The following is a 26,498-nucleotide window of genomic DNA, read 5'->3' as shown; positions in this document are numbered from 1 at the left end:
ACAGACAGGGAATTATAAAAGTTTAAAGTTCTTCCATTTTTAACTTCCAAAAATATTTTTATGGTTTGCCTTAGATCACTAGTATTAGCAGCTAGTTTTGCTAAAGGGACAACTCTTGAATAAAATATGATCATTTAAGGCACCTGTCCTCTTAAACACTATAGTTGTAGTTTTCCTTCATACTGCAATTCCTGGCTCCTTTACTGTTGCTGACTTGGCGTCTGGATTGCTAAGGAAAACATTTCTGACTGCTAGAATTGGCCTTAAAGTATTCCATTGCTGAACTGCAATGTGTAATGCTAGAATACACAGCCACATCTGAAACATAACATCCTGATTAGCAAGCTGGTTAATTGTGGGTTTGATGGAATGACAAGTGGATATGAAGACAGCTTTAAAATCCAACTCAAAGAAAGCACAATAATATTTCTTCATCAAATGGAGTGTTATAAGACTCAGTCCTAGGTCTTCTGCTCTTACATATTTTCATTGATGATTTGAGTGAAGCATGGGTGGAATGGTTATCAAACTGAAAAAATATACAGAATTGGGTAGCAAAGTTAATACACTAGACGTCAGAATTGCAATCCTGATCCTTGTAAGTTGGAAAACAAGCTGAAAGTAATTATGAAATTTAAAAGTATAAAATTGCTCATATAGGAAACAAAAAAATTGAAATCAAATTGAAAAATACATCATGGGGCATAATTAGCCTATTAATGGGACTTGTGGAAAAAAATGGAATTGTGATCAATTGTAAACTTAATCAATCACCACTATAGTAATATAGTTGCAAAGGAGACAAATGCAGATGTTAGATTTCATTAACTGAAGAATAATTTTCAAATTATGGGAAGTTAAGTATTTCTTTTGTTTTTGTCAGATCTGTGCATCATGCATTGTATTCATTTCTGAATATCATACTTTAAAAGGGATTCTGAAAAATTGATATTTTCAGAAAAGATGATTGAGAAAAGATTACTTTGGAGGGTGGAATGTGATAGCACGCTTCAGATACTTGAAATGTTACATGGACAAAAATCTTATTTCAGAGTGTTGATGGTTGCCCGATTGGACATAAAGGTCTCCCCAAGTCCAGAATGTCTCTGGGCAATTTACAATGTAAAATAGAGAAAAAAGGAACTTAACAAATCACTGATGGTAGTCAACAAGTATCCTTCCTGAACTAATGGGAAAATAACTATGTTTTTAAAAATATCACGAGAGTTGAAACTATGCAAATTTCTAGAGAGCTATCATTTAATTTACAATTTAATCTAAGGAAGGCAGACTCATTGAGTATTACAAACAACGTATTTATAGTGAGAACAGTTCAAATATGAAATCAATTACCGAGAAAGGTAATTTTCCTTTCATTATATATGTGCGGCTGGGGCTAGACAGTTATCTATCTGCAAGCTTTAACTTGAATTCCTGCTCTGAACAAAAAATCAAACTTGATGGCCTAAATAATCAATTCCAAACCTGATTATTGTAATTGATAATTCACAAAAATATTATTAATAAAAAGTCATAGAATTTATGTACTCTGTGATTTTAAAATATAGTCTCCATATAATTTGTAACCTGTTCACCTGTATACATAAATATTTGACTCAGTAGCTCAGTTTTCCATTTGTTCCTTTTTCCAGGCGTATTCTCAAGATGCATACTTAAAGGGCAATGAACCATACTCTGGAGGGGCACAGAGCATTCCTGAGCCACCACCTATATGCTATCCTCGTAAAAATTATCCATTTCAGTCAAGACGGGATGTTTCAACAGCTGAAATTTACCAGGGACAACAGGTGGATAATAGGCAGTCCTACCATTCAGGGTCCTCAGGCCCATCTTCTCCTTTGAATAGCACTGCAGTTCACAAAACTCATCTAAGTGCCTGGACTGAATCCAAACAAAATTTCACTAGCAACCATTCCAGTCCTGCCCACTGTACAGAGGAGGTCCAGTATGGAATGACTCAACGGGCACCTATTCCAAGGCATATCCCAACTTCTGGTTCTTTCTCCCAGTACCCCAATAGCAGTTGTCCAGGTTCTGTAGCTTCTTCCTCACCTTACATTCCTTCCACTTACTCTATGCCCAACCACGGCTGCTATGGACCCCCCAAACATCTTCCTGATCATCACCCACATGGTGGATTGAAGGATGCTCATCGTGAGGGCAGGCCCTCACGGGAATGCATTCGAGCTGGACCCAAATCTATTAGCCGTCTAGAATGCCAACAGGCCTTGTCCAACTGGATCTCAAATCAAGTACCACGTCGAAGCTCTTCAGAGGAGCGATGCAGTGCTATGCCACCTCGTTACCGAAGTGTATCACAAGACCATCTGGGAGACGTTTCATCCTCCAGGGGTTGGTCTCATAGTGCTTCCCAAGAAACTTTAATCCAGTCTTCAGCTCATGATAACTGGACTTACCGTGCAAGATCAGATAACTATCTGATGAAATACGGGCAATCCATGGAAGCTCTTGAACAGGCTGACTTGGTTTCTCCTAGTTATGGAAGGTGCATATTGCCATCAGACAGGTTTTACCAGCATGGGCAAATTAACCGAGCCCAGCCTAATCATCCAAATACTTGTATTCCTTCTGCCTCTTCCAGAGATCCTCCCTCTGTACATGTGCAAAAACATCCTTCTCAGCCCAACCTCCAGAGCATTGATGACTCTGGTTATATTGGCTACCGAAGCTACAGCCCTTCATTCCAGCGTCGGACTGGCTTACTCCATGCTCTTTCTTTCCGCGATGCTACTTTTGGTGACCTTCCAACATTTAATATTTCTCAAAGGCAGTTGAGTCACTCAACACCACCTTATGTTGAGAAGTCTTTGCCTACTGCTGTGCTTTCAAGTGCTCCTTCTACTTGTCCAGACCCTTTCCTGGCCAGCAGCCCAGAGATCCTAATGGACCAAAGATCAGCCAAACAGGAGAATGATGTGAAATCTTTTGAGCAGATTTCTTCATCTCAAGCTATAGAACCACTACAGTCTGATGCTGAGGAGAGAAAAGATGAAGTAGTTCTTCGACAGAAGCCCCCAACTGGACGTAAAATGCCTCCTCCTGCAAGGCAGATGAATTTTGTCTTCCCCAGTGATCTAAAGGAAACAGACATTTGTGATCCACCTGCACCGGCGCCGGCAGCCAATAAAGAAAACAAGAGGGGTGTGGCCCCTTTGGCTACACCAGAGGATTCACTTGCGTTCATCCCATTTATTGGTAGGTTTACAAAACAATATTCTGTTGAAGGAGGGGGTAAAATTGATAATGTGTTTATGCCTGGTGCACTTTTTCAAGATCATTTGGAAAAAAGCAGAAGTAGAAGATATTTATCTAGGTATCTTTGTCCCTGGCCTTCGTTTATGCTATTTCCTTATGTCAACTATGTTTTTGGTCTTGAGATTTTGTTTTTCATAGTCAATGTATATATACAATTTAAACCTCACATGAATGTTTAAATCAGTTAGAGAGTTAGGGTCCTAGAAATGGATTCTAGTTCAATTTCTCCAGAACAGAATTTTGTTAAGATAATTCCTCTGTCAACTTCATAAATTGTTTGCAATGAGGTCCAAACATTACTAAATAAGACTATTATAAAAAAAAAACTGTGGGAGGGGGAATGCTATAACTGTTTAGTGTTTATGTCCTTCTGAGATTTAGAGAATATTGGTCTGAGATTGGAGAATATTGAGAGCTGCACAGCTGCACAAAGACAATATTAATTTTGCTAGTAAAATTATTAATTTTACTAGTAATTTTCAAGATATTGTCAATTTATCATATATGGTGGATGTGTGAAAAACTTTGGATGCAAATACATGCACTAATTTAGATTTAGGAATAGAACTGCTTCTTAACCTAGGGATTACCTGTAATGTGCTATTGAAACCAGAGATTTTTCTGTTGGGATTTATGGCTAACTAAATGGATAAATAGATGGCGGGGAAGTCATGGAACTTCACTTTTTGAGCAAAGCTCTGAGATTATAATGGTGATGGAGCTTGCAGGGATGGCTAAATTGAATTGTTTTTATTAGAGGAGAGGCAACATTTACTTTTGTAGCTGACTGGAAGCTCTTTAGAAACTTTTTGCATGAAACAGAAAAAAAATAAAGTTTTGACTTGAATGTAGAAAACATTCAACAACAACAAAAAAACTTTTTAGTATCTATAGAGGCAATTTTATAAACCTAGTTATATTTGCTTTCACAGGAGCTTTTTATTTCTATTTTTTTACTTTTTGTACTTTTGTCTTTTTCTTTCTCCTGAATTTTCTTTTCTTTCTTTACTTTTTGTTAGTTTTTGTTAGTTTTAACCTCCTTTTTAAAACTTTTAATATATATATGAGTAAGTTTTAGGAAATTCTCAAGAAGAGCATTTTTCTCTTCTAATCTGCCATTTTCAAACTTTAATTGCAGCCCTGTTTTTTAGTTGCATAATATGATTAAGATGCTAGTAGTTTATCAGTTTGCAAAACAGAACTTTAATACAAATGGCAGATTCACAGCCCAATAGTTGATGGATACAAAAGAGCAGAGTTGAAAGAGATACTGGGAATACATTTATTCTTTGCCCTTGCACCCATTAACATTACATCCAGGTCATTAGCCATAAAGTCATGGGAATAAATGAAAATTGCCTAACCAGTTGTTGGCATTCCTTCCCTGATTTTTGTTAGGTCAGACTTTATCATAAAGACTTAACTAAGATACTTGCCATTTAGCTAGATTAAACAAGGAGAATAACAAGGTTGCCTGAATGGTCATCTAATGAGGTGGGATGGTTTCCTGTAGAATGGAATAGTTTTTGATCTTTTGATATATTTATGAATAATATATAGTCCTTAATACAGTTTGTACTCTTATGCTTGCAAAGAGGAATTAAACATTGGTGGTGCAGTAAGGATTTTTTGGCACATTGTTATTTTTCCAAATCAATGAATTGATGGAAAGAAATTGTGTAGGAGGGCTCAGGGCTGTCAATCATTACAATAAATCACTGAAGACAGAAAGAAAATTTGGGATGGACACATTGGCAAAAGAAAAAATGGGTTAAAAATGGTTTCGATTCAGCAGTTTGGAATGTGTCCATTTTAAGTCTTTCTTCTGATTATGTGACTAAGATATGCAGCCTGCCCTGTACTTTCCAGTTCCCTCTCTCCCTCCCTCCCTTCCCCCCTCCCTCTCTCTCTCACACACACACACCATACCCCCAAGGCATAACATGTAACATGGAAAAAATATTGACAGGTCCTATGTACATTGCTGGAGAAGAGGAATTTAAAAAGCCATTCTTGCATGTTTTCCCAACCTTGTTTACATTTTAGGCACATGTCTGTAAGTGATTCATGGAGGCAGTTTTGAAGTGGTAAAGTGAAATTGGAGAGCTTGCATCCACTTTTCCAAACAATCAATCAGCACAATATCTTCTTCCCTAAATAAATATTGTATATGTACAGTTTATATCCTATGAACGATGATTCATTCTCCCTCTATTCAGAGAGTAAGAAAAGGGAATCTTATTTTTATAAAAAGAGTGATAGTGAAACTGATGTAAGGGTCACTCAGCTTGATTCAGTGAGGAGGCTAGAATTTGGATAAGCTGTATATTACTTTCTTCTCTATCTTGGCCTCTGATCTACCATGCCAGAACCACCTCTTTTCCAGATTCTAGGTATCCTTGCTTCATCTGTTAGTCACCTTTACCTATACATCTGCAGCCATGGGCTGTACCATTTAGAATGATTACATGTTTTTGGGGGAATTTGGGAAAATCCATGATGAGGGCATCCTGAATTCTTTCTTGCTGTACTTTGAGTATTTTGGGAACTGGATGACACCATTCTTGTGACGGTGCTGAAGAAGCTAGTCTCTCTCTCCCCCCCCATCTCTTACTGTATAAGATGTAATACATAGTGAATGGACCTGATTAGAAGACTTCAACCAGAGATTTGGAATGAAATATCGTGACTATGTTGATATTTCTCAATTATATACCAACATCTCAGGTACGGAATTCCTGTGGAAATCTTGCCTCATTTTCTGGAGAGTTTGGATAGGAGAAAACCATCTAAAGCAGGCGTGTCTAACCTATTGGCTTGCCTGGGCCACATTGAGTGAAGAGAAATTGTCTTGGCACACATATAAAATATGCAATATAGTAAATGTATATAAATGCATCTGTATACAATCCATCATTTTATGGTTGTTCTGTTTCAGATGAACCAACAAGCCCCAGCATTGATTTGAAGGCAAAACACATCCCTGCTTCCTCTGTTGTTTCCAGTGCCATGAATTCTGCCCCGGTGCTCTCGGCTAGTCCTTCTTCACCTACCTTCACCTTTGCCATGAATCGCCATTATTCCCAGGATTGTAGTAAGTACTTAGACAACATTGCCTTTCTTGAACGTGAGCTATTCAAATTTGGATTGCAAACTGGCTTGCAAATATCCAGGAATCTATAAGATGACTACAAATATCTAACCTTTTTGTATAGCATTGCTGCCATCTATTACATATTCAGATGTCTTCTTCTCAGTGTGTTAGCACTACCTTTAGCTCATAGTATCAGCTTACATTAGCTAGCATTAGTGGAAAAAAGCAAAAGAAAGGCAAAACTCTCAAAATTATATAACAAAATTATGCTAGTTCTTAGGGAGATCCAGTCCCTTCTCGCTATCGTTATCTCATTTACCTATATGCAGTTTTTCACTGCTTATGGTTTACCAGGTTGTTGCATAAATTAAAAACAACATCTGGCAAGCTGGGAACTCAGTCCCAGAGTATGCACATATACATGCATGCATGCATGCATGCATGCATACATACATACATACATACATACATACAATATATATAGTTAATGAATGCTACGGTAAGGACTCAGTAGGTAAACGTAGTACCTTTATTGTTTGTATGGACCATTCTGGACCATTCTGATAAATTTTACTTGTTACCATTGCAGTTTTAGTCAAATTAAAAAATACAGATTTATTATATATTGTTCTAGAAGAATTCTAGAAAAAATGCATCAGATTTTCTCCTTGAAGTGATTTGCTATGTTAAAAAAAGGGGGGGGGGAGATGACAGCATGTTTACAACAAATTTCACTGAAACTTAATCATAAGGAGAGGCAATTGGATGAGGAAGGAAATTTAGAAAATTATCAACCTTAAGCTTTAGACTTATAAACTAGTTATTTTTAAATTGTGCCTTATATATATATATATATATATCTAAGGTAATCATTCTTAAATTGTGTGAGAGCATTACAAAATGAAATTAAGAGCTACCACAACTCTGAATTATTCAACAATGAATGTGGGTGGGCATATGTGTGTGCATTCATGCACACGTGCACATACACACTTATGGAGATAACAGAAGGTAGATCACTCTGATAATAGGTCACATTAACTTTTTTTATATTTCCAAAGTGTATTCTTAGTGCTATAAATAGACATAGCAATTGTGGGTTCCTATCAGTTCAGCCCAGTTCGGCTGAACAGGTAGTGGTATGGCAGCCTGGGTCACTGGAACCGGCATTGACCCAGGCCTGCCACGCCCCTCAACTGGTTCCATCGCCATTTTGTTTTTTTGTTCTGCGCAGAACAATTTTAATTGAACTGTGCATGCGCATGCATCCAGCGTGCAGCGCACATGCGCGAATGAACGGGCAGGGAAAACACAGCCCTGATACAGAGGCTCCTCAAGTTAAATTTGGTTCTTTAATCCCAAGAAGTATACCTCACCATTATCAGAAATTTAAGGAAGAACCATATTCTTTCTCTTCCTAGATAGGCATCTAGGAAGCCTACTAAATTTTGACATCATTATGCTGACACGAATACTTAATATATAAACTTGGAATGCATTTATACATAAATTTTTGAATACCTATGATTTAGAATCCATATAGGTCAGTTTCTTCACATCCTCTTATTTATGAGAGCAGGAAGAAGATACAAGATGTGTACTAAGAACTGACATAAAATTATATATTGTGGCCTACATGCATTCATTCAGTAATAGATGTACATTAAAGGTACAAGAGGAAGGATTACCAGTGAAAGACATGGAAGTGTAGGAAAGAAGAAGATATTTGCATTTCTTGCGTACATCATCGATTTAACTTCCCTCTGGAGGATATCAAACTACTGTAGAACAAAAAGCCAGTTTGAAGTATTTCAAGTTCTGATAAAAAAAACTTAGATCAAGAGGTGCAGAAGGGATGGAAATTAGTGGATTTCATAGAGTTCTTCCTGATAAAGGGAATAATCAGACCAAACTGAAAAGAGGCAAAATCTGACTCTACATCTTTGATAGATAGACCCATGGATGGGCTTCAAAAATTTTAGCAAGGGGTTCTCTGCCCTGTTGCTGGGTCGGCGTGGTTATTCTGGGCGTAGCCTGGTTGGCCTCCTGCACCATGGCAGGGGGGGGGGTTGCCCTCCCTGGGCTGTGGAGGCTTTGGTTGAGCCTCCGGGAGGGTAAAGACGGTCTCCCCAGCCTCCGGAGGCCTCCGGAGGCCAGAAACGGGCCCATTTCCGGCCTGGTAGGCCCGTTTTTAGCCCTCCCGGAACCTCCATGCATGCTCTGCACTTACCTGCATCCAAAACGGGCTGTGTGGAGACTCCTGGCAGAGGTTGGGCAGGTTGGGCAGAGCCAGCCAGGAGTGGAATTTGGGGGTTCTCTGAACTGCACAGAATCTTAACTACAGGTTTTTCCAAACCCCTGTGAATCCCCAGCAGCCCACCCCTGGATAGACCTACTGAATGATTTATTTATTATAGTAATTTGTGGGAAGTCTACTTTCAGATTCCATCTCCTTGATCTTGATGTTATCTGTAAGGGCACACCTACAGCTTTCTCCATAAGCATGATTACTTCTGGAAAACATTAAAGCACTAAACCTGAGGATAATGTTGCTTTAGACCAATTTCTGGCAACCGCTATTGACAGACTGTCAGATGTACAAATGGGAAAGAATTCAATCCACTCTTGCCAAAAAATGATAGGCATTTCCTTGAGATTCTAAATTAGTGCTTGGTGTTTTGAAATATGCATCTCTTATTTACCTCCAAGCAGGTTAGACTGAGCCTCCCAGTTTTTACAGAGCCGTGTTTATGAGTAATTCTTTCATGGTCACCCCTTCCTGTAACAACTGTACATATATAGCCAAGTACTAAGTTGCATTTTTGACTGAAAAATTGCTTTTAGCCAGTGTAATTTATTATATTGCCTGTTGACTGCCCTGCAGAAGCAAGAGAAATTGACTTTGGCAGGATATACAAGTTAGAGGAGGTCACTGGATAACTCTGAGGAATGAGAGTTCTTCATGCTCAGAATTATCCGAGGTGGCAGTGTTTGAACTCAGAAAGGGATTATTCTTTCTGTATAATGTTCCCATCCACTTTAGTACATTTTCTCTGTGGATTCAGATTCTTGAATGAAATGAGCCTTTTTGACCCTTCTGTGCTGTTTCGTCTTTGCTGTCTTGCCAACATTTGTCTTCGTACTTGTCACAGGCAATATCAAAGCCAGCCGTCGATCTTCCTACCTCTTAGCCATAACCACAGAACGCTCCAAGTCATGTGATGATGGTCTGAACACATTTCGGGATGAGGGGAAACTTTTAAGGTGGGTTTAGTACTTTGTACATTCTTTCTGGCATTGGTGAAGAGCAGCTACATAAAATGGAAGGCAGACTAATTCGTGCAGAAGGTCTTAGAACAATTTTGCTTCCCTTGAAGTTTACATATGTTTTGTCTCCTGGCAAATGAGCTTTTAGAGCACTTTTTAAAAAACTGCAAAACCTCTTAAATAGAGCTGAAGCTGTTAATATAAGCAGTGTTTTTTTTCTGTTAGATATCTCAGCTTTCAACCTTTGGTTTTTATAGCAAAATTAATCTAAGAATTGTGTGGGTCCGTAAAGAAAAAGGAATAGGTGAAAAATTAACACATGACAATATTAAGATATTTTGATATTGAGTTAGATATTGGGGTTCAGTAAATAGTACTTTTAAAAAACTTGAATCAGTTATTTTAACCAAAAATGTCTACATGTTACATGTGTGAGGAGGATTGTTTATCTATATATGATCTATAGGGAATTGTTATCGCTGAACATTTTCTCTAAGACATACTATTGTCTATGGTTCCACATGCGGATTTGAAATTGATGTAGATAGTATTAATACTATTATCTTATAGTATTAGTGATTAGAACCAGTGATGAAACAATCAGGTACATCTTGCTGAATTGACTAAAACTTCATACTCAAAAAAATGAGGGATGCCCAGTGAAAGGATCCTATTCAATAAACATAGTTAGCTAGTTCTTTTTTTTACTTTGTATTGTTTATGCTAACCATACATAATCTTGTGTCTGCAGGAGGTTGCCAAGTCGTGTGCCTAGCCTACGTATGTTAAGAAGTTTCTTTACTGATGGGGTGAGTGTTTGTGATTCTCTCTTTAAATAAGTGTGAATGGGAAGATTTAGTTTCCTTCTTTCCCTATGCTTTGGAGAAATCTAAATAAAGATTTAGAAATTTGCTAACATTGCACTCAAAAGCATTCTTTCCAATTACAAAGATCAGGGTTCTTCTCTGGCTAAGGGACACATTTTATTGTTCTTGAAACCTCTATGGGCTGCAGATGTTATAATTGGAAAATGCAGAGCTATACTATTGTTTTGAGGAGAGAATTTACCCTTTAATAATACCATCAAAATTTGATATTGATTTCATTTATTTTATAAACAAAGGTTATACAACATAAAATGTGCCAGTATGAAAAGGTCATCGACCCAATCAATTCAATTAAATGAAAAACTAGGGCCCACTGACTACTGTATTAAACTATCACAGCTAATTTAGATCACCCATGACTTATCTAAATCCCATCATCATAATGAATTTCTTGCCATACAGATTCTAGAAACGTATCATGTCCTACTTAAAATAAATTACCAAATACCTCTATAAAAAAAGTCAATGCTTGGAAAAATTTACAAGATCATTTTTACAGCTTCAGCAATCCATAGTTAGAAACATAGACTTGAAGGGCAGAAGACTTGTTGGAGTAGTGGCTTTTCCCAAGAATGGCTTTTCTATAAAAAAAATGCTTAAGTGCAGCATAACATTATGGATGAAATCACAAGGTACTCCTGGTAGTTCCTAGGGATTTGCAAGCCTTTTTTCAGTTTTGATGAAGTCAATGTTCAGTATAACACCACCAGGAAAGCATAGAGATGTGAGAAACACGAATGTAGCATGGATAAAAATGGACAAAACGTGATTCATGATAGTTATGTGCCTCGTTTAGAAGAAAAATGATACTTTTTCCAGAGTTTGCTTAAAAAACACTTGGATGACGTGAATAGACACCTTGGTGAATACACCGTTGACTGCTAAGTAAAAAACCATAACTTTTCAGGATATACTGGCCTTGTTGTATCTGAGAGAGAAACTAAGCACTGAAATCCACAGTAAGAATCACATACCTGTGATAACAAAAAAAGAGACACTGCTATGGCTGTGGGTGCTTCCATGTCCCAGAATGGATGATTGGCCATCACTGAAAGAAACATGTATTTTGCTTTGTGTCAGAAAAATCTACATGAGAATTTCAGTTTATTTGTCAGCTGAAACTGATGTGCAGGTAGCTCATGCAACAAGGCAATAATCCCAACATACAAGGAAGTCCATAAGAAAATGGATGGAGAAAAACATTCATTGTTTTGGAATGATCAAATCAAAATCTGGATGTAAAACTGATCCAAATAATGGCTGGACCTGAAAGAGAAGTTCGTTCTAAAATAAATCTGATCAAATTCACCATTGAGGAATGGGCCAGAAATATAAGAGACTGATTGCCAATTATATGAAATGTGTTTTAGTGTAGCTAAATGTGGTCCATTCAGTAGCAATGGAGATAATTACTTTTCCATGTTGCATGTTGAAAGATACACGGATTCACATTGAAAAGGTATTAATAATGAGATAGAATTGGGTTTTATTGGGCAACACTGGCTTGTGATCTTGTTGGGGAATAATTCTATGAGATTGAATTAACTTTAGGAAAATGGCAGCATTTTGTTTGATTTAGATTTGAATCAGTGGTCAGACAATTGCCAGAACACTTCACAAGTCCTATTGTCCATAAATATATGTTTCTTCTTCCTTCCTATTTGGAACAAAGCAAATGTCATGTGGTAGTAAGACTATTGAAGTACAGTATGTCAGAGAGACTCGGTTTCAGTTACTGAATATATCTAACTGCACTACTTTGATATAGTCACTATCTTCAACCCTGACTTACTAGCACAGTCAGTGTATCTTTCCTTCTTTCTGCTTTCTCCAAACTAAGCATATTGGTTTTATTCCAATCAGACAACATACTGCTTGGTTAGGACAGCTATTCCATTCTTCTATTTAATCACAGCCGCACCCTTCTCTATATTCAGCCTTTCCTTTCTTAAAGTTCAATATTTCTTTTAATCCACTGATGATATTTATTGAGCTGTGTTTTCCTCTCTTCTAACAGTCTTTGGATAGCTTGGGCACCTCTGAAGACACACGTTCAAAGAGGCATTCCACCTCTGATCTTTCGGATGTCACTTTCAGTGATGTGAGGAAAGAGGGCTGGCTCCACTATAAACAGATCCTCACCAAAAAAGGCAAAGTATGTCTGAAATTTTCTATAAGGCTCTCCTTAAGGGAAAAGAATAATGTTAAGTTTTGGTAATACAGGGCATCTCTGTTCATGTGCATGATAGGGTTTGAGGAGTTAAGAATTGTAATTTCACAAACCCATAAAACCTGAACTTGTAATGACTTCAAAAATGAAATGTTTGGGTAATAGTAGAAGTGATAATTCAGTAGAAATACCCAGAACATTGATTGGAATAGGTTAAGTTGGCCAAGATAAAATTAATTCAGTCGAAATAAAATCTTGATTTCAATGAGAATTAAATATTGGTTAAATATTAAACTATTCTGTGACTATTCATTGTGATGACTGAGGCTGGAGTTTATTAACACTCATAGGTACACATATATTTATCTCCTTTAAAGAAAAGATGGTTGAACTGAGGCATAATAGAGAATTATAAAATTACTCCTGAAGAAAGTAAGAATATGCAGGGGAATCAATCAATGAAATTGATTTGTCATTAGGAATTGGCTGCTTCAAGATGTGGCTTTATCATCTGAAATCAAAGTGGGTAACAATTAGTAGGTGTTGGGACACTTATGGATTTTTCTGTGGGGAAGTATGCTGGGATATGTGCATCTTTTATATAAAAGAGTCACTGTATATTCCTATTGTTTATTAATAAACAGATAATGAGTCCAGTGCTGTCCTTTGGCTATCAGGGATGATGAACTTAGGGGCAAGTGGCACCAATGATTGTTTCTCTTTTGGGGCTGCCATGAATAGGAGGAAGTAAATCAGGCCAGGATATTGCAATAAGGGTTTGTTTCCTATTCAATGCAAACTGGAATCTCTGAGCTTCGAATTCTGTTCACTATATTCCTTCATATAGGAATGAAGTCCAATTCAGTACAGCAACCCTGATTTTTCTTGGAATCTGGGTGTTCTTTCCTTATTTCCTCTTTTTCTGCTGCTTTTAATGTTGGTCTTTCTTTTGCAAGAGGCCTAAGTGAATTTTCCATTATCCTTGGGGGTTCACCTCAGCTCTCAGCTTTTGCTAAAGCTTTGCCCTTGTGTAGGACATCACATTTCTCTTATTAAATCAGAGCTATGAAGAATCCTATGTTCCTTCCCTTCTTGCTTCTTTCCATCCTCTTCTTTGCCTTAGACTGCGCTCTTATGCTTGCTTCCACCATCTTAGCCTCCTTTTTCTACATACAGGTTCCAATCACTAGGTTACATTATAAGTTAGAAATTATTCCTACCACCTTTACCTATTCCTTTCCCTCTCCCTGCGCTTTGGTTGTAACGGATGGGATTATTTCACAAACACACTTGTAAGAGGCAGTTTTCCTATAAATGCTGCCTTTATTTAATGAGGATGTAGTAATGTCTGTCTATTCCCAGAATCTTCTAAGTCTCTAACAGTGAGCCCATTAACATATCCCCCCCCCGAGATGTTTGTATTAATGCAGATATTTCATTTTTCCTCTAGCCTTTACAGTTTTAACAAACACCTATTTTTGCCACAGTTGTAACAACTACAGGTCCCTTTGATTTCCCAGTGCTTTCCTTTTATTTGAGCAGGAGCTAAAGCAGGGGTGAAATGCTGCCAGTTCAGACCATTTGCCTTAACCGGTTCTAAAAAATGCTACCAGTTTGCCCAAACCAGTAGTAAAAAAAATGCTACAGGTTCGGATGAACCGGTATTTCCGACAATCAGCTGTGGTTCATGATTTATATTAGGTAGAATCGTCGGATTTCCTGCTTTCTAGCTAATCTAAATTGCGTGGCGCAGCAGATTTCCCCCCCCCCCCACTCCCCCACCTCCGGTCGCTATTCTACTTACCTTTTCTGACTCGGAAGGCTTCAAAATGTTCTTTTTTAGCACTGTGCTGGCGCGCCTCACTTGTGCAAAGCTCCTACTTTCCTACTTTCTGGAGTAGGATTTCTTCTTCGGTATCTTCCTTTCTAATATCCTGTGACCTTTTTACTGCCAAACAGTCCTCAGACAATTCTACTGGCCCTTTGACCTGTTTCTGGGTTGTGCTGTTACATTCAAAACATCACTTTAATAGGGAGTATGTGTAGGAACTATTCTAAAATTACTTCCTCTACCACTTTTTCTTTGCTCCTTTCATCTGGCCTCAACCATTTCCTGCCTAAGCCTCCTAACCTCACCCACTATTCATGAATCCCTTCATGGTTGTCATTTGTCATAGCTTATAAATTCCTCCCTATAGATGTAGGAAAATCATACCTGTATAGAATTTTCTCTTTAACATTATTTCTCTTGCTTGAAAGCTATTATAAGCTCTTTCCTATTAAACATAGGGCTAAGTCTCACTCCCAGGCCATTTACAAGAGTTAGCAATTTACCAGGTATTTCAAACCTGGTAAAGTAGGCTTCTATGTCTTCTGCCTCTGACAATTTAGAGATTTTTATGTCTTTGGGACCACCACCCCTCTCTGCACTTTCTGAAAACCCTAGAGATGAATATGCCTCATCTGATGACTGTATTCTTTTAAGGAAGTCTATCAGCCTCCCCCACCTCCTTCTCTTCTTGTTCTCTTTCACTTCTTTTTAATTCTGGCCTGGCCCTCTACAAAGCAATTTTTATCTTTAATTAATGAATTTAATTAATTAATGTTATCTTCCCCAAACCCCCACAATTTTAACCTTAGACTGTCTGCTGTTGACCTCAACTGAACATTCGTAAGAGGTCTGTAAGGGGTGTGCATAAGCGCACCAACGTTCCTACCTTCCCTGTCCTAACAACCCCATTTATTCATATTCATTTCATGTATTCATAATCTTGTAGGTACTTAACATCTATTATCTTATACATGCTTGACAAAACAAACAAGCAAGCAAATAAAATAAAAATAAAGCCTTTCCTCTTGCTGTTGCTCTAACATCCTGGTGATGATATTGGCCCAGGTATGTCAGTCTTTTCTGAGCATTCTGCCTTCTTTGGCTTAACTACAGGCATAGGGTGGATACTTGGCTCAAATTAAGGTAAGTAGTCTTTTCTAAGGAATAATCTTCCTTGCTACCTTTTCCATATCTGTGTGGTATACTATAGATTCTGGTGAAAGGTCTGGTTTCTGCAGTCAGTGTGATGGTGGTTTCCTGCAATGTCTGAGCTCTACAACAGTCAAACTACCTTTGTGTTTGCACCTAATGTTTGCTTTTTCATGGCATGATATGGTTGTATGGTTGTTACACTCTATTGGACATCCCACTTCTACCATTTAAACATGAGTTCTTTTAAGTATAACTAATTCCATGAGCTCACAACACAAAAGAGCCAACACAGGTCTCTAGACAACGCGCATACATGCATTCACAAGCTATTACTCACTCCTACTCCACTTTTACCCACTGCTATTACTAGTCCAATGACTGCTACTCTAATTACTCCTCCTTATAAATTCTACCATTCCTACTCTTTGTGAATACTGCTAGAGAAAATTATCTTTTTAGCTGCTTTACTTCCACACAGAAACAAACACCCCCTTCCCTCACAACCATCAGCTATTTCTCAGCACAGCTTTTATGGGCAATGTTTCCCTGCAGGCTGAGGAGAAAGGTTAAAGAGACTGAAAACAGCACAAGTGCTAGTCATTTTCTGGGCTGCCTGTTCTTTAATACAGGGATTCTGTCAAGTAACATTGGAATTTTAGCAAGGAAGAGGAGGGTGCAATCTATAATTGGTAAAAGAGCAATAAGAGGGAAGGAGCTCTTCCTTTTCCATTTAATATATAAATTCTGATTTGATGCATCTTTATTGTTACAGGATCCAGTTGCTTTAAAAATAATACAATAAAGGCTTATATTTTAGAACAGGTTTGTCTTCTAGTAGGGAATGACAGTTATGTATTGATATGCTTTGCATGCCAATTCTTGGAAATGAATCTGTATTGAAATGTTAGCAATATTTTAATATGGAAGTTGTTAGATTAATAACAGTTTTACAAATAAGCAGACATGTCAATGTGCTTGGTTTTAATTTCAGATTTAAACCAAGTATAAATCTATAAGATAAATCTGTTCAATACTACAAGACAGCTTTAACTTTTGAAGACTCTAATTATTCAGTTTATATTGCATTGCTGTATTTTTAGAAGACAATTATAACTTTGGCACCATGGTGGAATGTCATTTTTGCATGTCAAAGGGTCTAGGCTTGGCTCAGCACATTTCTAGGTAGGTCTAGTATAAAATTCTGGAGAGCTACAGGAAGGATGCTATGAATTGTTTGATATAAATCCAGATGGAAGGCTGAAAACGAGAAATGATCGTAGGATTAACCTTACATGGCATTTGGTTTTGAGTTCATCAAACTGAATCAAGCTAGCTGCAATCTTTTTTAATATGGGCACCCTATGTAGAATTGTATACTGATCATTTTTTGAAATTGAAACCCACAGATCTGCCCAGATTGGGTAACACCAGAATACATTCATCCGTCCTGAGCTAACATGTTGACAACATGATTCCATAAGAAGGAATTTCCAGTTACAGTAAAAGAGGGGAGTAAAGAGTTTAGCTTGGAGTCTCTCCATAAGAGGAAGGGACAGAGGCCAAACTCTTGAAGGCTGTAATTGCCTGTTCCCAAGAAAATGCACTTAGTCCGGCAAGAGTTTTGTAAATAGAGGACAAATAATAAGGAAATTATGTTGGCAGTTACTTTTTCATTGAGTTTTTTCCCGTTCCTTGTGCCCAACAAATTTGCATCAGTCTCTCACTTTGTTTGATCCCTCCTAGGGATCTTTTTCTCCTCCTCATCATTCTCATGTCTCATTCCTCCTTTCCTCTCCCCTCTGCAGAAAGTTGGCGGAGGCATCCGGCAGTGGAAACGGGCCTTTGCTGTCCTGCGTGCACACTCACTCTACTTATGCAAGGACCGAAGGGAGGCTGTGGCCCTTGCCCCGCCCCCAGGTGAGGAGGAGCAGCCACCAATCAGCATCCGAGCGTGCCTGGTAGACATCTCCTACAGTGACACCAAGAGGAAGCACGTCTTCCGGCTGACGACCGCTGACTTCTGTGAATGTCTCTTTCAGGCCGAGGACCGGGATGACATGCTGGCCTGGATTAAAGTCATCAGGGAGAGTAGCAAAGCCGAGGGCGAGGTGAGAAGTAGTTCTCCTGGTGGCTTTTCCACTGGCTCTCTAAATATACTTCTTTTAGCACTTCCACCATTGCTTTTTCTTAATTTATCTTCGACCCTTGGGAAGAACCCAACTGCAAATGCTTTGTGCAATTATTAACTTGTATGGCTAAGGACAGCCAGGGCTTTCCTGCAGTATACAAGGATCTTTCCAGTGTTGCAACCACTGAATGGAAACACAGCAAGAATTGTGAACATAAAGCCTACAGAGGCTACTGAACTACACTCACCAAAATTTCAAACAGAATAGCCAATGGCTGCTGGAATGTATTGTAAAGCAAGCTTTGGAGACTCATGATTTGTGTGCCTATAGCATCTTAGAATTGTAAAACCTGGGGAAGAATATTATCAAATTTATACAGTTCCTGAGTTCTATTCTAATGTAGAATTTCTGATGGAAGCTCCAATTGATTTATTATGGTGACCTCTGCTGGTCATCTGACTAAATTATAAGGTGCTCTTTCAGTTCATAACTGAGCAGAATCTGTTTTTCTCCAGTTAATCCTTAGACTGCAAAACAGAATTCGCAGGCATATATATATATATATATGCGCCTATATATAACTATTTAAAGATCAGACTGTTGGAACCGTCAGAGTTTTTTTAATCAAAAATTGTTTTGATTTATTTTATTTTAACTTTTCCAAGAAAGTTGGCAAAAAGCTAGTTTCAGTCAAATAGAAAAACATTGCAATGAGAGTTTACTGGAGTTTTCATAATCCTTGTCTCTTTTTCTCCCTTCCCTTCTGTATTCCTTTTTTTTAAAATCACCAGGACCCTGGGTTTGCAAGCCAAGCACTGATCAATAAGAAACTAAATGATTACCGAAAAGTGAGGTAAATTACTTACCATCTTACTATTTTTCTCTTTGAGAATTAGCCCTCTTCCTGCCAAAAATTATTTTCATATTTCTTAGATGATAAATCTAAATCTAGTCTGTTTCATTTGAAGCTCAGGTTGCTATCCATTAAAAGTATTGCTATATACATTTTTATATTTATTTATTTTATTTTATGAAATGCCTTTATTATTTTTTATACATACCTCAAGGCAGCAGACATATCTATTATTCCTTTCTCCTCCTATGTTCCCCATAACAACAAATAAGTGACTGGGCCAACATCAGACAGCTGGTTTATGTAGCTACCGTGCAGTGGTGGGTTCAGGTACGATGCTCTGGAGGGCCTACCTGCCCGCCTGGGCTCCTTACCTGTCTTTAAACTCTTCGGCACTTCTGTGCACATGCATGGCGTATACAGCGCCTGCGCAACACTCCACCAAGCAACTGAAGCGGCTCACGGAGGCATTGCTCGATGGTAAGATGCACGTACGCTCTGCGCATGTGTGCGCGTGCACTGCGCGTGTTCATGTGGAGGACGCCAGGCCTCGTTGCAACCATACCGGTTGCAATGGAATCCGGAACCCACCACTGCTACCATGGGACTAGAACTCGCAGTCTCCCAGTTTCTAATCTGATGCTTTAACCACTATTCTAGATTGGTTTAAGATGAACTGGAACTCTTTTCAATCTCTTTATAATTCAGGGATTTGTTTTTTAAGAATGTAACACTATAGATTATATTAATCCATGTTTGTATAGCGAGGTTCAGAAAGATCTTACACATTATGGCTGAAGGACTTGATCTCAGGAAATGTATTTGAGGAAACTGAAAAATTAGAGAATTATATACATACATCATACACACACACACGCGCGCGCACACACACACACACACACACATTTTAAATTATTACAGTTTAGTCTTTTAAATATCTGGATGAAGGTCAGTTTGTAAAGAAACTCTGGGTACACTGATCTCAGCAACTAGGTATATACAAGCATGAGACTTTCCCCCTCCAAATGGTAGGGATTGTTTTGTGAAAATAGATAGCCTTTTGGGAGGGGTGTCTTAGTTTATAGCTTCCATTTGCCCCTGCTTTGTTTATCTTGTTAATTTTGGTCTGAACGTATGTGTGAACAGCAATCAGGGACAAATTAAAAACATGCATGGAAGAACACTGTACATACATATGGATAAAAAAAATTGAAATCACTTCTATAATTTCTGCTCCCAGTCTTGACATAGTAGTTTGGACTTCTATATTAGCTTTGCCAGAGTGTTCTTCATTTTTTCAAGTTTTGCCATCAAATCAAAGGGAACCTTGAAAAACAAAGTCCTCTCTGTGTTTATGCATGCAGAATATGTTTATTCCTGAGTTTTGAAACATGGTCTTTTTTCCTTTCAGTTCCTCAGGGACCAAACCAGATTCTTCCCCCAAAGGTCTTCGAATGTCAGGGATGAAGTCAGAAAGCCAGAAACAAACAGGAATAGCTGCACCCTACTCCCCACGGCAAGATGGAGTAACAGTAAAAGGTATAGAAGGCTTGTGCAGTTGCTCCAGAATGTGGGATTACTATATAGACTCACTTCCATTATCTCTAGCCAATACACCACGTTTTGGTGCTTTTGGCAGCGTAGGCAGCTGGAAAATGAAGTCAGCATCCCCAAAAAGCTCATCTGTGGAAGGAAGCATGAAGTGCTCCAAAATCTCCTGGTAGACGGCTGCGTTGACCCTGGACTTAATGAAGCACAGTGGTCCAAAGTCTTGTTGCTCAGTGGTCCAAAGTCCTCTTTTCTGATGAGAGCAACTTTTGCATCTCATTTGGAAACCAAGGACCCAGAGTATGGAGGAAGAATGGAGAGGCCAATCAAGCACAGTAATCCCACGGTCATTGAACCAGGTTTTGGTGCTTTTGGCAAAAGTTGCTCTCATCAGAAAAGAGGACTTCCTACCACAGACGAGCTTTATGGGGATGCTGACTTCATTTTCCAGCTGCCCACACTGCCAAAAGCACCAAAACCTGGTTCAATGACTGTGGGATTACTGTGCTTGATTGGCCAGCAAACTCGCCTGACCTGAACCCCATAGAGAATCTATGGGGCATTGCCAAAAGAAAGACAAGAGACATGAGACCGAACAATGCAAAAGAGCTGAAGGCCGCTATTGAAGCCTCCTGGTCTTTCATAACACCTCAGCAGTGCCACAGGCTGATAGCTTCCATGCCATGCCGCATTGAAGCAGTAATTGCTGCAAAAGGGGCCCAAACCAAGTACTGAGTACATATGCATGCTTATACTTTTCAGAGGTGCGATTGTTCTATGTACAATCCTTGTTTTATTGATTGCATGTAATATTCTAATTTTCTGAGATTATGGATTTGGGGTTTTCATGAGCTGTACGCCATAATCATCACAATTTTGACAAATCACGGCTTGAACTATCTTGCTTTGCATGTAATGAGTCTTATCTCATATATTAGTTTCACCTTTTAAGTTGCATTACTGAAATAAATGAACCTTTGCACGATATTCTAATTTTTTGAGTTTCACCTGTATTTCTGACATTTTGTACTCTGATTCTGTTTCCTATTTTCCTAATCCTAATCTTATTATGTGTTCCATCTTTGCTTATTTTGCATAGTCAGAAACTAAATTAAGAACAAGATTAAAATTTATAAGTTAAAAGTGAAAACTAAAACTAAAAAACTCAGAATGCTAAAATGTTAACAAAGCAGAGTGACCAACCATCCTCAGGATTGCATAGATTCTTAGACTTCCATGGTAAATGGTTAAGCCAGTTCTTAACACTCTTTTAAACAAGCAGAAGAATGGTTTGCTTGCCTCACCCTGAAAGTAAGATGTTACAAAATATGGGGGCAACTGCAGAGAAGTCCCTCCTCCTAGAAAACACCAGTAGACACACATGCAGTGAATCCCATCAATTCTTTGATTGATGGGATTCCTAGCATGCCCTCCTTGCTTGACTGGGTGGGATGAGTTGATGTAACCGAGACAAAACCAAGCACCCTGGTCCCATGCCTTGAAGAGCTTTAAGGGTGATAACCACACCCTGAATTGGACCAATTAAATTGTTCTAAAAGTAATAGCAAATTTTGTTTATGAAACAAGAAAAAACTATCAAAAAGATTAGACTATGACCTATGACTTATCACTTAGTTTGTATGCACACTGACTGACAGTTTATGTGCCAGAGACAAGTGTCCAATCACACTTGACCAGTAAAGAATTGTGTTATTCTATTCTATTCTATTCTATTCTATCCTATTCTATTCTATTTGACTAGACTGCACTGCACTGCACTGCACTACACTACACTAGAACAGAACAGAACACAATTATTTACTGGTCAACTGTGATTAGACACACAAGGAATTTGTCTCTGGTGGGTAAACTGTCAGTGTACATACAAACAAAATGATGTCATAGGTCATAAATCATACAATATAATCATAATTATGATATAACAACAATTGATAAATCATAATATATCATTATGAGAAGATACTAGAAAGATGAGAGGTGAGAAAGATTAAAAGATGAGAAGTATGTGAAAGATGACAAGCATAATAGCAATACAGCCTACTACATGGGTAAATATCTTTAGGCATAAGACAGTGCTGTAGGAGTTAGGTGTTTAGCAGAATGATGGCATGGGGACAAAAACTGCTAGATAGTTGCCATTGACGGCACTGTCCTGAGTCAGAATCCAAAATGGCAGCGTTGATCCAAAACCACAGTTACATCATAATGGATTCTGCTGGAGACTTGGATTCAAGTCTCTTCAACTAGGGACTTGCATGATGACCTCAGAAAATCATTTGCAGTTTTGTATCTTCATTTTTGTGAATTTACTTTTTTTAACACTTTGTTTTATTACTGACTTAAAATGTGTTGCATAAATTCCTAATGATAGTTTTAATAATGTTCCAAGAAGCACCCCGTACTATACACTTTTTGTCCCATCTGAATCAGTTGCATTAAGATGAGTTCAAGTGCATGGATATTCATGTGATGACTTTGGAGACATTGGAAGCCAAGCCTTTTTCGAGTGTCTTTCAAGTACAGAGTACTTTAAAAATACTTTTATTCTCCAGTTTTTAGAAACGTTTTGTGGTAATTACATTATACTTTTTAAACTGGTTTTGAGATTATTTTTCATTTTTATATCTGATTTGAGTATATTCTGATATATGTATTAATATTTTGTCTGTCATAAATCTGAAAATTCATATCCTCTGTAAGGCAGGTTATGAATTCTATAAAATAAAATTTGATTTCTTACTCATCTCAGATTATTTCTTTTCATAATATCTGGACTGCATAATTTCTTCTGTTATCAATACTTTTGGTATATTTCCCCCTTTCTATTTTTATATATTCTGCCCTGTTGGATTCTTTGTTCCAAAATATTCATCCTGAGTTGCTTATATCATAGGAACTTTATGAAGAAACCTTATCACCAAGTATCCTTTTCCTATTCAACACATTTTTCATAAACTTGACCTTCTGATATGCTGTTTTTATTTTTCTCTACCATTTCTACTTCTCAGTTAATGGTTTTTCTTTTTCTCCCTCTTCTATCCAGATGACAGTGTTCCTCAGAAAGCACCTTGGGGCATCAATTTAATGAAGAAGAGCAAGAAACCTGTTCCAAGAGCATTTGGTATAAGGTTAGAAGATTGCCAGCCAGCTCCTGACAACAAGGTAGTCTTTTCAATTGCACTAGGTCTTTTATTCTGCATAAGAAAAGAACAGTGTCTAGGGAACTTTGTTAAGGGAAAACTGCTATCATTTCAACATGCCCAATAATCTGCCATGGGATCTAATTTGTGAGCCTTCTGCTTAGAACATAATTACAGCTTAGCCTGTTTTCTTGGTTTTAGTAAACCTGCAGGCAAATGTATGCAGGGAAAGAGATCTGTGTTGAATTGGGAAATGGAAAATGGCAGTAAAGGAAATTGAGTTTTAATCTAATGGGAAGAACTAGATTGTTCAGACATAGTGTTATTTCTTGAGGAATATCCACACAACACTTTCCTAAATAAGAAAGATGGAACATAATGTTAGCAAAATTAACATGGCTTGAAATCTGATTGGAGCACAATATTGTTTGTGGTTTCTTGGGGAATGTGAAACTCATTCTTGAATTTCATTCCCACTTAAAAGTCCAAGCTTTGAACATGGATTCATAGTCAGATCTGGAAGGTGCTCCAGAGTACTTGGATTTGAATTCCGGTAAAATAAATGTGCTTAGAACCCAAAAGATACTGTATACTATATATTGTGTATGATATACACTATATTGCCAAAAGTATTCGCTCACCCATCCAAATAATCAGAATCAGGTGTTCCAATCACTTCCATGGCCACAGGTGTATAAAATCAAGTACCTAGGCATACAGACTGTTTCTACAAACATTTGTGAATGAATGGGTCGCTCTCAGGAGCTCAGTGAATTCCAGCGTGGAACTGTGATAGGATGCTACCTGTGCAACAAATCCAGTTGTGAAATTTCCTCGCTCCTAAATATTCCACAGTCAACTGTCAGCTGTATTATAAGAATGTGGAACTGTTTGGGAATGACAGCAACTCAGCCACAAACTGATAGGCCACGTAAACTCGTCCAACATCAGTGTGTGACCTCACAAATGCGCTTCTGGAAGAATGGTCAAAACTTCCCATAAACACACTCCTAAACCTTGTGGACAGCCTTCCCAGAAGAGTTGAAGCTGTTATAGCTGCAAAGGGTGGACCAATGTCATATTGAACCCTATGGATTAGGAATAGGATGTCACTTACAGTAAGTTCATATGTGAGTAAAGGCAAGTGAGCGAATACTTTTGGCAATATAATGTATCTTTGGGGCTAGTCAACTGGTTTAGGCTTCAAATTGCTTCTACTGCATAAAAAAGGTTCTTGGTTTTTAAGGTTCCCAGTCCTGGTACCAGTATCTTTATCATCTTGTCTTCCACAGAAAATCCCCCTGATTGTGGAAGCCTGTTGCAAGGTAGTGGAAGACAAAGGTTTGGAATACATGGGCATCTATCGAGTCCCAGGGAACAATGCTGTGGTATCCAGCCTACAAGAGCAACTAAACAAAGGGGCAGCAGAAATCAACTTGCAAGATGAGGTGAGAATAAGATTGCTTAACTCATACTCTGCTCTCTTCACTTCTATTGAAAGAAAATACCCCAGTACTATTAGATAATACTGACACCTAGCTGTCAGTTGCTTATAGTACATGTGTTTTCATATGAGGCATGTATTGTTTTGTGTTATTTACAGAGCAGATCCAAAATCAGTCCACAATTGCCTTTCTATTAGAAGACACGGCAAGATCAGCAGCAAATAAATTTGTCAAATAAATAAAAATGAATAAGTAATGCAAATACATTTATTACCTTGTCTTAGCTTCTTAGCAGTCTTAATCTTATTATTAATAGTGTGAAGAAAACATTACTTTCCTATTGTTAAAGAGTTCTTGCAAGGATTATAAAAGTGAATATACCAGAATTAATTTGAGCACTTTAAACAGTTTGTACTCCAGGTCTTCTGGATTGCAACTTTCATTTCCTGTGTCAGCTTGGCAGCAGGAGTTCTTACTCAAAACAATGGAAGTTTAAGATCTTAATGCATCAGGATGACACAAGGTTATGTAAGCTTACTCTAAAGTCCTTTATGAAAGTGTAAATATTTCCTTCTGTTCATCTTGTGTGCAGAGCCAGGAAAAGTAAGGAATAGGCTTCTTTAGTAGAAGACTACCAATATACTTGCAAATGCATAAAATGCAGCTTCCTACACTGTGTGCACAATTATTAGGCAAGTTGTGTTTTAGAGGATTAATTTCATTATTGAACAACTACAGTGCTCTCGTAAATGTTAATAAATCTCAAACCTGAATATTTAAGAAAGTGAAGGTAAGGTTTTGGCTTTCTTAGGAGAATATCTACGTGTGCACAATTATTGGGCAAGTATTAGTGTGCAGATTTATTATGCAACTCGATGAAAAACAAAAATGTTCCCATTTCACTTATTTATTTTCATCTGTTAAAGTGAGAATAATAAAGGAACAACTCAAAATATACAAATAAACATTTCTGACATTTTAAAAAAAGTAAGTGACCAATATAGCCACCCTTCTTTTCAATAACAGTCATAAGCCTTCCATTTATGGAGTCTGTCAGTTTATCATCTATTGATGATAAACATTTTGTGCAACAGAAACCACAGCCTCCCAAAACACTGTCTAGAGAGTTGTACTGTTTTCCTTTGCCATAAATCTCCCATTTAAGAAGGGCCCACAAGTTCTAAATAGGGTTTAGAACAGGTGAGGAAGGGGGCCATGTCATTATTCTGTTATCTTTAAGGCCTTTAACCCCATGCAGTGGTGTATTGTTCTGCATAAAAATCATGATCTTCTTGAAAGATGCAGACTTTTTCCTGTACCACTACTTGAAGAAAGTGTCTTCTAAAAAATGGCAGTAGGTTTGGGAGTTAAGTTTCAACCCCCAAAATTCCAACTATCTCACCTTTAATAATACTAGCTCATGCCAGTACCCCACCTCCACCTTGCTGGCATCTGATTCGAAGTGGAGCTCTGTCCCCATTACTGATCCAACCTTGGGTCCATCCATTTGGTCTATCAAGAGTCACTCCCATCTTATCAGTCCATAAAACTTTTGAAAAACCTGTCTTCAGATATTTCTTGGCCCAGTCTTGCTGTTTCAGCTTATGTGTCTTGTTAAGTGGTGGTTTCAGCCTTCCTTACCTTAGCCATGTGTCTAAGCATTC

At 38.0% G+C, this 26,498-nt stretch overlaps 1 protein-coding gene across 5 annotated transcripts in view; it reads left to right on the top strand.

Annotated features, from left to right (window-relative positions):
• The window catches only part of ARHGAP23 (Rho GTPase activating protein 23), a 191,073-nt gene that overhangs the window by 137,620 nt on the left and 26,955 nt on the right, over nt 1-26,498 (top strand). For all 5 annotated transcript variants that reach the window (XR_004256829.1, XM_032235017.1, XM_032235016.1 and 2 more), the window contains 10 exons: nt 1,653-3,237; nt 6,236-6,391; nt 9,544-9,655; nt 10,410-10,467; nt 12,563-12,700; nt 17,504-17,806; nt 18,619-18,680; nt 20,092-20,219; nt 23,293-23,411; nt 24,682-24,837. Coding sequence is in view for 4 of the 5 variants with exons in the window: in XM_032235017.1 (XP_032090908.1) it covers nt 1,653-3,237; nt 6,236-6,391; nt 9,544-9,655; nt 10,410-10,467; nt 12,563-12,700; nt 17,504-17,806; nt 18,619-18,680; nt 20,092-20,219; nt 23,293-23,411; nt 24,682-24,837 (2,817 nt within the window). In the remaining variant the exon portion in view is untranslated. The remainder of the gene's footprint in view (nt 1-1,652; nt 3,238-6,235; nt 6,392-9,543; nt 9,656-10,409; nt 10,468-12,562; nt 12,701-17,503; nt 17,807-18,618; nt 18,681-20,091; nt 20,220-23,292; nt 23,412-24,681; nt 24,838-26,498) is intronic.

This window comes from Thamnophis elegans, chromosome Z, assembly GCF_009769535.1.
Source record: "Thamnophis elegans isolate rThaEle1 chromosome Z, rThaEle1.pri, whole genome shotgun sequence".
NCBI lineage: Eukaryota > Metazoa > Chordata > Lepidosauria > Squamata > Colubridae > Thamnophis > Thamnophis elegans.
The sequence above is the reverse complement of the archived record's forward strand: the minus strand, read 5'-3'. Positions and strand labels throughout refer to the sequence as shown.